Genomic DNA, 16,369 nt, shown 5'->3' on the forward strand with positions numbered 1-16,369 from the left:
GCTCGGGGGCCGCCTCCTCCTGTCTGTTCCCCCCAGGGTAACTGACCGGCCCTCTGACCAGGCTCTGTCACCCCACAGGGCACACTGAGGCAAGCTGCACTTGACCCCCTCTGCTTCCCAGCTGACTCCACTCGAGAACACAACAGTTGCCTCTGCGAGAAGCTCCTCCGCCCGAGGAGCAGAGAAATCCTGTCTTCCCAAAGAGCACGGCAAGTGCAGGACAATCGGTCTCTTCCCCGCCCCCACTCTTCAGACCAGTGGTTCCCAATCAGGGGCGCCCTCGCTCTCCAGGGCACAGGTGGCAATGTCGCAGACATTTGGGGTTGTCACCCTAAGGGGGAGAGTGATACTCAGATCTCCTGGGCAGCGGCCAGGGAGGCTGCTGAACACCCTCCACTGCACAAGACAGCCGCCGCCGCCAAGACCTACCCGGCCCGGAAGGCCAGCAGAGCCAGGGCCGAGAAACCTGCTGCAGAGGAACGAGCGTGTCCCTCGGCCCCACGGCAGGAGGGAGAGAAGGAGGGGCTGCAGGGAGGGTCACGGCCACCCCCGGGGAGTCCCGGCTGCAGTGAAGCAGAAGGAGAGGCCTGGGAACGCCCGGGGCAGGGCAGTACTCACGATGCAGGAGCACTTGGTGCATTTGTTTCCTTCTGGCTGAAAGTCCTCCCCTTCTCGGTACTGCACACCCTCAAACACGCAGCCTGGAAAGCAAAGAAAGGTCTAGAATGAGGGCGACAGCCTTTGTTCACTTTGGACACGATTCTTCCGTCCACTGTTCATCCATTTCCCCCTCCACCTCAGCTAGCAGAGGGGCCCCTTAACCAGAGGACAGTGTTGCCTCATAGTAAAAAACGAACAAATAAACAAAAAAATCCAAAAGAACAAAAAGCACTGACATGGGCCCAGAAAGCGGAAGATGCTAGAAAGCACATAAGGGCCTGGAAGCGGGTCAGCCCGGGGGATCCGTGCATAGCGGTGCGCCGGCCAGAGTCCATGGGGGGGCCTCACCGTGGCCTCCCTGACCACAGCCAGGGAGCCAAAGCCCGGAGAGGCCCGGGAGGCAGACGGAAGCAGTCCCAGCAAGAGGAGTCCACGACGAGGTAAGGAACAAAAGACAGGAAGGGCTGCCCCTTGGTGAGTGCCCGAGTATTGCCCAGCCTCTCCCGGGCCCTCCGTACTCCCATCACACTCCATCTTCACAGCGAGCCTGCAAAGTAGGGGCCCCGGTCATGGTTCTCACCGAGGAGGAAGACATGGCTCCCAAGAGAGAAGCAGCTCACCCAGCCGACAGGTGGAAGAGCTGGGATTTGAACTCATGGCCACAACACACAGAGGATGAGGCACCAAGACAAGAGGCAAAGGCGGGTCAGGAGGTACCACACGGGTCTTCAGTCCCCCTTATGTCCTGTTAAAGGGACTGTGACCCCCACCCAGTCTGGCTAAAAATAGGACCAAAAGCCCGGGAGGTGTCTCCCATTCAGAAAGATCCTCGGGCCATGAAAAAAGTGATACTCATAACAGATCTCACAAGCAACCCAAAGCACAGGCTGGCAGTAAGCCCGTGCCACACAGGAAAGGCCACGGGAGGACCACCAGCTAATGGCAACGCAACTTTCCTCAGGTCTGTCCCCTAGGGGCGCTCTTCCAGAGCAGCTGAGGGCCCTCCCCACGCAGCGGACAGGGCTGGGGTGACAGTACCGATGACCAAAATGCAGCAAAGGGGGCTCGTGCGAAAGACGCACTCGCGTCCCTGGGAGTGAGTGGTTGAAGCCTGCCAGCTGAACTCATCAACGGAACCCACCAAGCTCTTGAAGCAGCCGGTTCCTTCCAAGGAGGAGCAAGTGTTACCCCTCCCCCGCCAATGGGCTGCCGGACCCGCTCACTTCAGAGCCAGATACAGAGCCCTCTGTTCGGCTGAAAGCTGTGCAGACCAATGGCACCAAGTCTGAGGTTCAACAGTGGAGGGAAACTGGTCTTAAAGTCTTTTTGATGCCCACACCCAGCCACCCACCGTCTCCTTGCGGTCCCTACTGACACGTGCAGACCTGGTAAACCTGCGGCCCTGCCGGTGGCTCTGGCTCAGCATTGTCTGCAACGGCAGGCACCCGTCTGGTCACCTCTTTTCAAAGGACACTGCCGACAAAGGGTCTTCAATTCTTTCATTCACCTACGTTCGCACCGCTGGTTCTGTCATGCAGGTGGCCAGAGGATGAACCACAACAATCTACGTTTGGCAACTTAAACAGGGAATGTTACGTGAACGTTCCATGCAAACTCTTCCCATTCCAACCCTGCATGCTTGAGCAAAGAATCCAAAGAAAAGGAAGGAGAGACCACCATGCACGCCCTGAAATCTGTCTCAGGAAGGAGCTGACCACAGGTGGTACTCGTTGGCCGTTATGTGGAGTACCATTCCACGATCGGGGACAGATGCCAGTCCTTCTGAATACCAAGGGCAATATCCCAAGACGACCCTGCCTGCCCCTATCTGGACGTGGCTGTGTCTAGCCTCCCAAGACAAAAGATAAAGCCTTATGGATGTGCCCTCTTCTGAGTCTGCTGATTCGCATCCCCAGGGGTGGCCTTTGAAATTAGGAAGAGGGAGCAAAGTTGGTTGTTGACTCCATAACCCAGGGCAGAGAGGCTGCCCAGGTGTCGGGGCCTCGTGCGTGCGTCCCTGCATGCCAACTGCAAAGATGGAAGCAGGCAGGACAGTCACCGTGGCGGGTGGTGAGAGGCAGCACAGCACGGTGGCTATGTCCAGTCCCACCCCACCTTTGGCCTTAACCCACTAACGGGTCCCCCGCGCTCATGGGTCCAATTCCTTCCTCTGTGAAGTGTGGACAGCAGCCACTCCCTCCCTGGAAGGTCACGAGCACCCAACGGTGCAGGACGCACGGTCACGGCGCTCAGCCTTTCCTTCTCGGGAGCTCAACCAAAAGCAGAATGCAGGAGTCAGTTGCTCAGATATGATGACTTCATCCGCTGCAATAAATTCGCCCTCACGTCTGCAGACCCACACTTTCAAGGGCAGCCAAAAAACGTGACTATCTCCTGCCCAAGGAGAGATGTTACACATGCCGAGTTGAGTCTGTATCAATAAAGCAACGGTCTACTCGACGCAACTGAATTCGTACGTAAGAGCTATGATCGTTTTTAAATCTGTACAGCGTAAAAAATTTGCTCTGGTATCAATCTCAGGCCTGGACCTATCTGGGAGGCCTGGGTCCACGGAATGCAGAGAACTTGTTGGAACTGGGCTGTGATGCAGCCAGAGGCATCGGTGTTTATTTTCTTAAAAGCCTCCCAGGTGATTTTACTGGGCAGCCTAGAAAACTAGTGGTCAGACTTAATAAAGATCTTCTAGACACTGAAGAGTATGCTCACGTGATACAAAGCCTATTTGGTGCATTCAGAAGAAAAAAAAGTACCCAGGCAAACTCTGTTTGGTAGATACAAACTAACTGAATTACGGAAAGAATTATCAACCCGGTTCTGGTCCTCATGGGAGCTCAGCCAGTAACACTTCTCAGAAATCCCACCGGGAAAGGGAAGTTCGGCTCGATACAGACGGCGCAGGGAACTCAGGAAGGTCAGTGCTGGTGGAGAGGCCGTGTCCCTCCTGTCACTCAAAGGTGGGAAAAGACTGGACCCCAGAAGGGACTCAGGTCCACGTGCATTTCAGGCCGCATGGAGGAGAGCGGCAGGAGGGTCCCCCGCCCCCACCGTTGCCTCAGCGCTGTCCCACCTGGGGAGGCCCGAGGGGCAGGAGGCTCTGGGCAGATCAACCTCAAAGGCGAGGAGGAGCTGCGAGGATGGCCTCCTGTGAGGAAACACGCCCAGCAGAAAGCCCAACACGCGGAACATCTGTCTGCGAGTATGGGCCAGGGGCGTAAGGGATCAGGAAAAAATCTCCCACCTAGGAACCCCCGGGGTTGGATCTAAGGGCAAGGAGAGATGCAGGGGCCTCAGGAAAGCAGGAGGAAACCCTCCAGCCCCCGGAAAGGAGGGACCCTCTGCAGTCGGCCAGGCAGCAGGGTCCTTGGAGAGACAGTGGTCCAATTTGCTACACCACGGTGAAAACCGAGACCAGCAAAAAAAAAAAAAAAAAAAAAAAAAAAAAAAAAAAAAAAAAACCCTCGGCTGACTTCTCGGAGGGCCCGGCTCTCCATTTCCAGAAAACATCTGGTTACCTCATCACCAAGGCCAGCCCTGGCCAGCGTCTTGCAAACTGGAGCAGTGAGAAGACATTTCTGGTAGCGAGGAGAAGCCACAGGCTTTCCTTCCAGAACAAGCGTTTGCCGTGGCCCCGCGGGCTGGAGAGCGGGCCTCCCCAGCCGCGAGCAGCCACGGGCCAAGACCTACAGCACGGCGCGCTCGTCCCACGCCCACCGGAGAGTCCCAGCGGACGTTTCTCTGCAAAGAGCTTTGCTCTCTGAACCCGCCGGGCACCCAGACACGAGGTGAGGAAAACCCCGGGCAGGAAGGGGGAGAAGCAGGCATGCTTGGGGACCTCAGAGGTGTCGACGACGACAGCATGGCGCTGTCCCGGGGAGCGCTGCCGCCTCCCCCTCCCGAGCGGTTTACCTGGACACGTGGGACAGCATGCTCCCGGGGGCTGGGATGGGTTCTTACAGTGAACGACGCATCGCACCTCGGCCTCGGTGACAACGCCTTCCTGGAAAACAGGACAGCGCAGGCCATCAGCCCAGAGCTCCCCCTGAGCAGCCATGCGCTTTTGGAAAGGAGCCAAGGAAACCGGAGAAGAGTCCCAACACGAACCTCTCCCCCGCGGCGAGGGTCGGTGTCAGGGCCAGAGGTTCGGTGCGCGGCCCGGTGAGGTCGGGTCTCCCTGGCTCAGCCCTCTGACGCGTTTGAACTCAGTGGGCTGGGTCTGTTGCTGCTCATCACCCCATCCTGGGTCTTTCTCCTTCTTTCTGTTATACCTAGCATCTGAGACCTTGCTGTTGGTGGGTGGCTGAGAGAGCCTCACTGCCCATTCACAATGGTTTTAGGTGTTCAGCCCTTACTGCATTTTCTGTCATTGTTATTGTACTTCATTATGAGGCAAAAAGTGCAAGCCTCATACCCCAGACTGGCGTCTGGAGGCCTAAATCCTTACCACCCTTCTAGAAATAACTAGGCCAGCTCCACAGTCTTGGAAACTGCCCTCTGCCTCCCATGGAGCCTGGCTCTCCGGCATCCACTGAAGACATTGGCTAACATGATTTTAAAGTTATAGTATACGGGTCATCATAGAGACTGCAGGTCTTCATAGTGAAATCGAATGACTCCTTTGCAAACTGATCTTGGGACTCCAATATTTTAATGTCGATCAACGCATTTTTTACATTAATTTTCAGAGTTGGCTTTTGAAGAATTTTCACCGTATTCTCTGCCTGTTTTATGAACAGATTTGTGTGTTTGTGCCATCCGTCTGCTTTGAGGGGAGGTGTCGCACAGGCTAAAAATAATGTAACAGTCTGATAACTAGATAATTTTCTTCATCGTGTCTGCTACTGCCTCATCTCAGTCCAGCAAGGAAGGTTATATCCTGAACATCTTCCTATCTCTCAGGCCTGAGGCTTCCACTTCCAGGGGAGCATACTATGGTCTATATCATACTGGGGAAGAAAAAAAAGAACCACAGGATACCGTAATATGCAGCATCCAAAAAGGATCAGCGTTTTCGTGAAATAACCGAAACAATGCAAAAGGCTACGGCTCTGGATCAGTTTCCCTTTATCTGCAGGCCACATGGAGGATTCAGGGTAGATCCCTGCATGAACTGCCTTTCTCCGATCTTCAGAGTCTCTTCAGAGGTAGGAGGATATGAGAAATCCAACTCAAGTGGAAATAAGCCAGGTCATGAGGCCATCTGTCACCTGCCTGGCACCCAGCTGGACCCAGGACACGCAGGCGATACCTGAAGTGTTTTCTGTATCAGCGTCCTCGTTGCTCACAAGCACCCCGCGAGGCCCTCCTGTCCTCATTAGGTCCAGAGAGGCTCAGTCCCAAGTCCCAGGAGTGGCAGAGCCCACGTTTTCCTTACTCCGCTGCGCCCTCGCCTCTGTCACTGAATCTGGGCCCTGGGAAGACAGGAGCGTGGGGAGGCTGCCACTGTGTCGTTCTGCGTGGGAGCATCGTCAGTGAGACCGCCCCGACAGGTGCCAGGAGACAGTCACGGACCAGCTCTCCTCCCTGAAGAAAGCAGGAGGCACACAGGAGTGGGCAGGTGCCAGCCAAGCCGAGGAGCAGATTTTGGGGCCTACCTTAATGTAGGTGTTGCTTTGGAACAGGTCTTAGGCCAAGTTTGTTTGTTTGTTTTTAAGGAAGAACTTGAAAAGGCCAAGTTCACCTCGGGGAGGTAGTGTTTCCTGTCTGTGCTGCATTTCGCAGGTCGGCGTTTCCTGACTCCCAGGGCTGTTGGTCTTTGGGCTCTCTTCCAGTAGTGGTTTGGTGTGTCTGCATCAGTCTCTCTGGGCCCCGCCGAGTGGCCAGTGGCTCAGACGATCGGCAGTAGGAGTTTGGGTGTTAGTGGATGATGGTTTAATGTGTTATTCGGTCCACAGAATGTTCCCTCCCGGGTAATAGTTTTCATGCAATCGAAACAAAGGCTTCATCCAAGTTCACCACTGGTCAATGCAGCCTAAGGATTTTCAAGACCTCTGACTGCTGTGTAAATATGTTACACTATACTCCATACGGCATGCATTTGTCTTGTTTAAAAGGCATGTAACTGGGGCTTTCTGAATGTCCCTATCAAAGAGTGGACATTTCCTTGGTCAAAAAGCAGGGTGTGAATGGGATGGTGCAGATTTTAGAACAAATGGGGGCTTTTGATGCTTTAAAACCCATTGTGCTGCCCTGGCTGGTGTGGCTCAGTGGATTGAGTGCCAGCCTGCAAACCAAAGGGTCACTACTTTGGTTCCTGGTCAGGGCACATGCCTGGGTTGCAAGCCAGGTCCCCAGTTGGTGGCAAGAGGCAACCAATTAATATTCTCTTGCACATGGATGTTTTTCTCCCTCTCTCTCACCCTCCCTTCCGCTTCCTCCCTCTAAATAAATAAATAAATAAAGTCTTCAAAAAATGTTAGCTTAAAAAAAACTTACTATGCTTGTCTCTTATTTCCATAAAGCTGACTGAACCTATAATCCAGAGTAAAAATTGAACAAATATTTGTTTATTCCATTAATCTCTCATTTACATCTGTTCTACCTACTACATATTTTCATAAACAGTTTAGATTTACTACATAGATAAGCTGAATATTTAACTGAATGAATCACTGAAGATCTGACGAGACCTGACCACTGTGGGCATATCATGATGACATAAACAGATACAATCAGATTTCAAAAAACTTAATGTAAATACACTTGAGATAAGCTCAGACAGAAACACACATTATTACATTAATCTTTCTTCCTCCTTCACGTGCAAAAGCATGTCCTTGGACAGTGAAATGGGACCAGGAGTAAGATGATTCAACAGCAACTTCTCTTCGGGGAAGAATTTTAAAATTATGTCAAAATTCAACATGCACTTTTTAGAGAGCATTTCTTAAGCAACAACAACAGAGCGTGAAAATCTTGCTGTGCTTCAGAACCTGTAACATCAGAACCACGTGGAGTTCCCTCTTTTCTGAGCCCTGCGAGCACCCGCCCCAGCAGGCTCCTTGGGAGCTGACCCGGTGGTCCCCACAGTTGTCGGGGTGAGGTCACTGGCTGGCTTTGATTGAATATAGCGCACAGATTGGCTCCGATTCAAAAAGCGTTTAAGTCAAAGAAGGAAAACATATATCCGCTCACAATACCTCCTTCTGCTAACAGGAGTTTGTGTTTTGCTTACAGCTGACTCACAGGAAGACGCCGCGTTCTCCCCAAGGACATATGCATCTTCTCGAAGTTTTTTCAGGCACGATTTAACAACAGTGAACTGTTCTGCGGTGTGTTTCTGGAAGCGAGTTGTAGACAGTATCTACCCTGCGCTGGCCCTGCTTCGGTGGATGTCACGATAAACATGCACAAGAACACAGTTGGGCTTCGGCGCTTTCTTACCTGGCACTGGCGCAGGACACAGGGCTCCGCAGGACTCTGCCACTTGAAGGAGCTGTTGTACGTATTCCCTTCGTAGGTGCAACCTGGATGGGAAACACAGAAGCAGGAGGACAGGCCAGCGATGAGTGTGCGTCTGTCTGCTTCCTCTTTGGAGCAAAAGAAGTTACGTCATCTAAGCCAGGACTAGTGATCACAGGAGCCGTCCTACTCCTTGGCTGTTTTCCCCAAAACATAACTAAGCTTTTTAAATATCCACTTGACTTTAGCTTACATTAATTCTTTGACTTCTCTGAGAAGATTAACCACACAGACTTTCAGATGAAAAAGCATAAATTGATAAGCTCTCTTGGCCGAAACCCACAATCTCATGCGCGACTTGACTTCTGTGTAGTGAAACGGGAGGAGGACTGGAGCTGAAACGCTGAGGGGAAAGGGGATCTCCCGCAAGACTAAATGGGCTCAAAAGTGCTAAATATCGAGAGGAAAGTTTGGAACATGGTAGGAAATAAAAGCAGAAAATTAGAATCTAGGAAATGATTGTAAACTCCTACACCCATCTAAGCTACGCTCTTCACCCGATGAAAGAGTTTGCTCCCAGCTCTAAGAGCTATGACTTCGTATTTGACTTGGATTTTACCTTCAGTTTGTGAACCAGATTAAGGAAACCCGAAACTATCAATGTACAGATTATCACACGTTAATTCCAAAACGGAAGTCACGCTCAGTCATTAGAAACAACAGAAGTCAAAGGCCAGAGGTCCTCCCAAAGGCACCAAACCAGTTCACTCAAGTCCCTGTAGAAAGAGCCAAAGAAATAAAGGTGCAGACCTGGGTGGGTGGCTCAGCTGATTGGACCATCAGCCCCGCACACCAAACGGTCATGGGTTCGATGCCCAGTCAGGACACGTGCAAGAGACACCCCATGGATGTTTCTCTCACATCAATGTTTCTCTCTCTCTCTCTCTCTCCCCCTCTCACATTCCTCTCTCTCTAAAATCAATAAACATATCCTCGGTTGAGGATTTTTTTAAAAATGTTAATAAATAAATAAGTGAAAAGAAATAATGGCACAAAGATCACAGCCTAGATCCTGATTCAGTTTGTCCAAGTAACAGCCTCCACCCGTGCAATCCCCTTCTGGGGATGGCATGCTGGGCTGCGCCTCTCCATGCTGAGTCTCAGATCATCAGGAGCCGCCAGGCAAAGGGATTCCCTGGTGAGCGTCTGACCGCTCAGCCCTAAGGGTGCACAGGCAGGAGCACACACGGGAGGGTGCAGATAAAAGGCCCTGTGGCCTCCGGGCCAAGGGCTGACGTCTGGCAAGCGGATCAGCCCCAGTGCACGTGGGTTTCACTTGCCCAAGACACAGAGGAGACTCGCCTCCCTCCCTGAATTATTTTAGGTGCCGCTGTGGCAGCAACAACGACAAGCGCTCTTCGTACACACAATACAGACAGAATAACAAAGGACGTCAGAACATTCCGACAGACATTGTCAGGGGCTCGGAATCCTGATCTGAATTCCCAGGGCACTGGGAGTGACTGCCAAGAGCTCTTCTCTCTAGGTCCTGCAAATCCAGCCACTAAAGGGCCCAGCAGATTGGAAACATATTCGGGAAATGCTTCCACTCTATGTTTTTTCATTTCCTTCGTGCGAAGTGTTCCAGTGATAAAACGGTCAACCACAGGACCCACTGCACGCTGCAAATGCGGACGCCGAACCGAGAAAGAACAGGGTGGGTTTTCGACAATGGAAACCGACAGGAAACAGGTTGGGCCGGCACAAATCTTCCCGAGCAAATGCGCTCCCAGCAGCCGTGCCCACCAGTGCACGTCAGATCCACCCTCACAGACGCACTCGGATAACAAACCGCCTGTCGTCGGGGGCGGGGGAGGCGGGGAAACCAGAGGGCCAGACCCACTGCACGCTGGGTCCGAGTAAATGGGAAACACCTGCCAAGTCCCCCAGCGGAGTTTCCAAGTATGTTACACATTTTCATCCTCCGGATTAAAAAAAAAAACTGAAAGAAGAGGTGAGTTTATGCTGCTCACAGGGCAGGCCAAGCTCTTGCCTTTTTGCTGTGGAGGAGGGAGTGCGGTACAAACCCCACACAGACCAGAAAGGAGCTGCAGGCCGAGAGGCTGTTCCCAGCGGCACCAGGTCCCGCGCACGGGGCTCCCCAGGGAGGGACGGGACTCTCCAAATGATTCCGCTCCACGTGGGGTAACGGGCCCCAGGGGGACTGGTCCTCAGTGCAGGGAGCCCAGCGGCGTTTTCTGCTTCCAATAAATGCCAGTGGGAGGCCTGGCTCCTCTACAGGTAAAGACCAAGGTCAAGCTGTAAAGTGCTTAACTGCCCTTGTTCACACGTCAGCCTGCCACGCCTGACTCCGTGTCATAGGTTTTCCCAAATGCTGGATGAGTCCAGATGACGGAACAGACTCAAAAACACTTGTTGTTACTTCTCTAGTGAGTCTCGTCCATCCCTTTTCCTCCTTTGTGTACCCTCCCAGCCTCAGCCCGTGATGGAGACTCCGGTGTGCCGGGCCTTCTGGCAGGTGTCACATCTAAAGGGATTCTAGGGAATAACTGTGAAAAGGATCTGTTCGCTGCTCTTCGGTTCACATCCTCAGAAAAACATGTTCTTAATGCCAGTCACTCGGAGGAGCCAGGTGAAGACACATATACGTGTGATCAAAAAGAACTGCATGTTCACTCCAGAAGTGCTTCTCGTTTTCCAGAAGGCAACTTTCTTTATAATAAATTCTGTTGGCCACCACCTTTATGCTACTAACACGGCAGACAGGCGATAATATCTTTTCTTTGTTTTGTTTAAACCCCAGAGGAGTAATATATTAAATAACTTGTACAGGCCAGGGTAGGAAGGGAGGCAAAGAAAATTTCCCATTATACATCGAGATAGTGCTTCTCACACTACCTCCGGTGAAAGACCAATTTGTTTGGTTTTTGTTCTTCCAATCCAATGTGAACTAATACTTCCATGAAATATAATAAAAATGAATTACCAGAAAAATTAAATTTAAAAGACTAGCACAAACTATAAGCCTAATGTTTCATTATTCTGTGTAACGGGCGTAGAACTGCTCTGTTGAATTATAAAACGCATTTCTAATGGTTTACGCTCCATTTCCGCATTGATCTCACGGGAGACCAGCATCGTAGTGTGTGGGTCACCGGGGACACGCAAAGCACATTTTGGTTTGCACTGCATTGGGGCGGGGGAGGGTGGTCATGGGGTCAATATTAGATATTCAGAACTAGCAGCAAACTTATTGATAATATAGATTATCTCCTTCATTTTGCAGGTGAGAAAGTTCGCACAGAAAGATGAAAGTAGCTTGCTCCAAGCGAAAAGGCATTAGGTGTAAAACTAACACTAGAGTCCAGGTTCTGCATGAAATCCGCATTTTCACACCCAGGTCTAAACTGGCAGCGTTATTTGGACACTTGCAAATTCACAGTCCCTTTCCATTGAGGACTTAAAGCTCCAGGAGAAGAGCCAATATTACCCTTATAAAACTAAATGCGAGCAAACCCAGGAGCTAAATGAAAGAGTGGGTAAGTAGGGTGAGCAAATGAATGGTTAGACGACCAATAAAGTAGCTTTTCGTTTGTCTTTGAATATTTTAACATAAACGCTCAACAGGAAATTTATAAACATTCGTCGGTTCTCTTCTGGCGGTAAAAAGCGCTGCAGGTTCCACAGGCTGCAATAAAACCATCCGCACTGCCGCAGAAGGAAGCGGTTATTCTCTGGTGAAATTACTACATTCTGTGGGAGCCAACGATTCTCAACGTAGGGCAGCTCTGCCTCCCCACCCCCATTCCCTACCCGGGGACTTTGAGAAATGTGAGGAAATATTTTCAGCTCTCACAACGAGAGGATAAAGGTGCTACAAACATCCTGTGGGGAGAGGCCAGCGATGCTGCTGAACACTCTGCGTTGCACAGTAAGAACCAACTGTTGCCCTGGCTGGCGTAGCTCAGTGGATTGAGCGAGGGCTGCGAACCAAAGCATCGCAGGTTCGAGTCCCAGTCAGGGCACATGCCTGGGTTGCAGGCCACAACCCCCAGCAACCGCACATTGATGTTTCTCTCTCTCTCTCTTTCTCCCTCCCTTCCCTCTCTGAAAATAAATAAATAAAATCTTAAAAAAAAAAAGAACCAACTGTTCAAAATGTCAAAGGTTGAGAAACTCTGACCTAGGCCATCACACAGCCCTGGCCGGGTAGCTCAGATGGTTAGAGCATCATCATCCTGATAAGCAAAGGTTATGGGTTTGACCTCCGGTCAGGGCGAGTACAAGATTCAGCCAGTGAAGGCATAAATAAGTAGAACAACAAATTGATGTCTGTCTGTCTGTCTGTCCCTCTCTCTCATCACTAAAATCGATCAACAAGAAAATTAAATCCTTGCATATAGCCCAAAATAGTTCTTCTTTACAAAAGTAAAATAATACAAAAACAAGTCTAGACTAGGTATACTTTTCTTTTGTATGTATTTTGCCTTTTTGTTGTTGTTATTAAATATTTTCAGAGTGAGGAATTGCAGAGCATTTTTTTTGTAAACATCTGTACTCTTAGTAGAAGAACTTGGCCTGGTCGACAAGTCAACTCAGAAAATACGTGGCAAGGGAAGCAGGAGAAACACAAACAAACGGAACCCACAATTAAGCAATAAAATTCGCTTTTCCTATTACTTGTGACCTTTTCAGTGGCCGCATTCCCCCAAGGGAGGGAGAATACCACACGTTTTCATCATTCTGTTGTTAAAGTAGCTGTTACATATCATCGGGGCTATAAAAACCCAGCACTAGCCTTCTAACAGCCTTTGCTCCACCCACTTTCATCCTTCTAACCTCAACCCGTCCATTTCCCAAGTTAACCTCAGCCTCGGAGCAGAGGACTGGATGTTACCACCACCAATAATTCAACGGTGGGCACCCGAGGGCCCCACGGTGTGGCCCTCACTCGCTTTACCGGCCCTTCCTCTTCATCCTAGACCTCCATCTAGGTCCCTGGGATTGTATACCTTTCCTTGACCATCGTGAACTTGAATGGTTCTTAAAACAAGTTCAAGTTCTTTAACCAATGCTATCGGGCTTCCACCTCCACCATCTCAGACCGCAGCTGCCTAAGTGCCCAACCCAAGGACACTCAGTCTGTACCTTTTAGGTCTTCTCTGTCCCAGTCTGCACCCGCTTTTCTTCTGATACTCCCCCGAGTGGCTTCTAGAAGTTCTTTTCCACTTGCCTTTTCATTCCCTCCATACCTGCCTCCCTTAAGCCACTCGTTAGTTCTCACCTGGACCATCACACAGGCTCACGGACTGCTTCTCCTGGCAAGGGTAGGGGCCTTCTTCAAGCATCCTCCTGCACAGCTACAAGTGGGGGCTCTTTTCAGTCCCTGTCTTATTATCTCATTCGCACCGCTGAACTCTAGCAGTGGCTGATGATCCTCGGCCTGGCTGAGGTGTGGACTAGTACCTACCCCCAGCCTTTCATCTGCAGACCAACTGGGTCAGAGTCTCTGGGAGAAGGAGGCAGAAGATAAATCCAGCGTGCAGCCAGGATGCAAAACCACAAGTCAACCTTCTTGCCGGATACAGCGCCCAGGCCTAGCCGGGACTCACGCCATCCTCTCACCTACCGCTCGCACACTCCCCACACGGCAGGCACGCTGCACTGCGAATCTCCCCGCGTAGGGCCAGGAGGTCACATCCTGTGGTTTTGCGGACGCCAGCCCCTTTTTGACAAACCCAGATCTCAGGCATCCCCTCCATCTGCATCATCCCCATAATGACAATGGGTCACCCAGGTCCTCCTTCTTTGCTTAAGGTCCAAGCCAAGGTCACAGGCTCCGGGAAGCCCTCTACACAGGGGGTCTGCTCCCATGCTCTTCCTCCGTGTACACTTGACCTCTGAAATGTCCAGGTGCAGGTCCCTCGCAGTACTTTGGGTGTAGCTGGTACTTAGTCATGTTTAACTTCACTGGTAGCAAAGAGTAAGTCTCAGCATTTAGCGAGTCCTGGACACCACAGAGAACACAGGTGGGGCAACGTTCGCTGGACCTCCTGTCTTTCCCTCTCGGCAGGCGGGCCGTTTCCGCTCACTATTCCGCCTCCAGACACAGCAGGCTCTCCTGGGTCCAGCCAGAGGGCAAAGTTTCAGCTTCTCCCACCAACCCCCTTCCTCCTCCACGGGCCAGGCGGGCTGGGGTTGAACACAAGTAGGACAGCGCTGGAGAATCCCAGCACCCACCAAAGCTTAGAAATGAGAAGTGCATCAACACTTCCTTGTCCCTTCTTCCCATGCTGTTCAAGACTCACATTCAGATAAGTTCAGAAGGTGTCTTTTCTTTTTAAAATTCACTTTTGCCCCGAAAATTACTAGTTCCTTCTTGTCTTTTGAGGGCAAAGTTAGCATGCGAACTGTCAGAGTTACTTCAATGAAACCAAACTTGGGGCCTTTGGAATCAGTTCGTGCCACACAGGGCAGAGCAGACGGCTCTGCCAGTCTTTGCTGCTTCCAGGCCCACGGACAGCCACCCCAGCCCCTGGACTCGGCCAGTAAGCCCCAAACCACACCAGCCCCGCACAGCTTATGTAACGAGCCACTTGGCAGACACTGTTGTCCAGAAACATGTGGAAGTCTAATCAGAAGTGACAAACATAAAATCTGACTGGCATTCTGGGGCTTACAGCGCGTCCTTAGGAGTTCATTTAAAACGGGCTTTTATTACTCTTCAAGGCTGTGCCTACCGTGGACCCTGCAGGCAATTTCACTTATTTGGGGCTAATGGGAATTTTATAGTCAAACCATTTCCTCAATCCCAAAAGAAAGAATCAGACCCATGAACCGAGCCCTTAAAGAGGGTGCGCGCCTTCTTGCCACAACATTCTTTCCCATAGCCGCTGCGTTCTGCTTTCCAATTAGGGATTAAATACGTGATGGAAATAAAATAGTCAACAATAGAAAAGTAACTTATAGAAAGCTATTGTACTTCATGTTGATGGCTTTATAAATAAAATCCCAAATGCACAGAAACATCAGATGCGAACGCACGACTTGCCAGTCCAGCTCCCTTCGCCAATAAAAAGCAACACAAAGCCCCCTGTGCAACTTCTTGGGGTCTCTAATCTGTGTGTTTATTGGAGACCGTAAAGGGATGGAGTTGGGGTTTGCAGAACCAGCCTCGTAATGTCCTGGGATTATGATATATACAGTATCTGGCATTGGTGCTGAGGTAATAAAACAGATCCCATGAGCCATAACTAATTCAGGACTCTGTTCGGGAAAACATGCTTTCAAACTTTTAATTACTACAAGAAAGGAAGCACATGATGCATGAAGGGGAAAACATACTTGCAACGGCCGTTTTCCATGAGCCACGGTGCCCAGTGGGCCTGCGTCCAACTGATGGTCATCACTGCCACTCCTCGGTGTGGGGGTGCTTCCACCCCCGGGTGGAATCGGCGGGGCAGCTGCCCGTCCCCCCTCAGCACCCCACTGTCAAATGGCCAACACCCACCGCTTCTACGGGCGAAGAGGAAAGAATGACGTTTAGCTCATCCTGAGCGGAAACGGGACAGGAAGAGAAAACGGGAAGACTGGCCCGTGGACTCCCAAGGCCGGGTTTCTGATGGGGGCAGGACCGTGCCGGTGGCTGTGGCGATCTCCAAAGATGCGTTCCAGAAAACACGTGCATAAACATTGCCCAAACGCCCCTCCGACGGGACACGAGGAAAGGAGGAAATGAAAATCGTCGCGCAGTGATTTCTAAGTGGAGCCTCGCACTTGCGGTTGTCACGCGTGATTTAGGATGTTATTCTCATCACGTGCCCCCCCCACCCCCGGACAGAAGACAGTTTACTCCTAGTTTTTAAAGCGAGGAAACCAGCAGTCACAAAAGCTAAATTCCTTCATCCGGGTCCCTCAGACACTCCTTCTATCCTACTCCAAAGCCCGTGCTCCTCTCCTTGTCTGAGTCTGGGCCGGTCCCTGTAAGAAGCTCGGAAAGCGGTGTGTTTAACAGTAAAAATGACACCCCTGGGGAAGACGACACGGTGCCTTTCAGGAATACTTATCACGCCCCAGCCATGTCTGGAAACCAATATGATAAATTGCAGTGCAGGGTTCGTGGCCGACGGGGCAGAACCTGGTTTTGTGCGTTTGTGATTAAACTGTTCTAAACGCCTGTGCCTTTGGCCACCAATCACGGCGGGCCTGAGGCCTTCTGACATTATGAAGCCACAAATAATAAGATCCATAGATCAAATTCAGGTAGCTA

The 16,369-nt window shown here is 51.1% G+C and overlaps 1 protein-coding gene across 3 annotated transcripts in view; it reads right to left on the reverse strand.

Moving 5' to 3' along the window:
• The window catches only part of BMPER (BMP binding endothelial regulator), a 214,006-nt gene that overhangs the window by 151,113 nt on the left and 46,524 nt on the right, over positions 1–16,369 (reverse strand). For all 3 annotated transcript variants that reach the window (XM_036010427.1, XM_028525713.2, XM_036010426.1), the window contains exons 4-6: positions 8,062–8,144; positions 4,588–4,678; positions 619–701 (exon numbers count right to left, since the gene is read on the reverse strand). In XM_036010427.1, coding sequence (XP_035866320.1) covers positions 619–701; positions 4,588–4,678; positions 8,062–8,144 — 257 coding nt within the window. The remainder of the gene's footprint in view (positions 1–618; positions 702–4,587; positions 4,679–8,061; positions 8,145–16,369) is intronic.

The sequence above is a fragment of the Phyllostomus discolor genome, chromosome 10 (assembly GCF_004126475.2).
Source record: "Phyllostomus discolor isolate MPI-MPIP mPhyDis1 chromosome 10, mPhyDis1.pri.v3, whole genome shotgun sequence".
NCBI lineage: Eukaryota > Metazoa > Chordata > Mammalia > Chiroptera > Phyllostomidae > Phyllostomus > Phyllostomus discolor.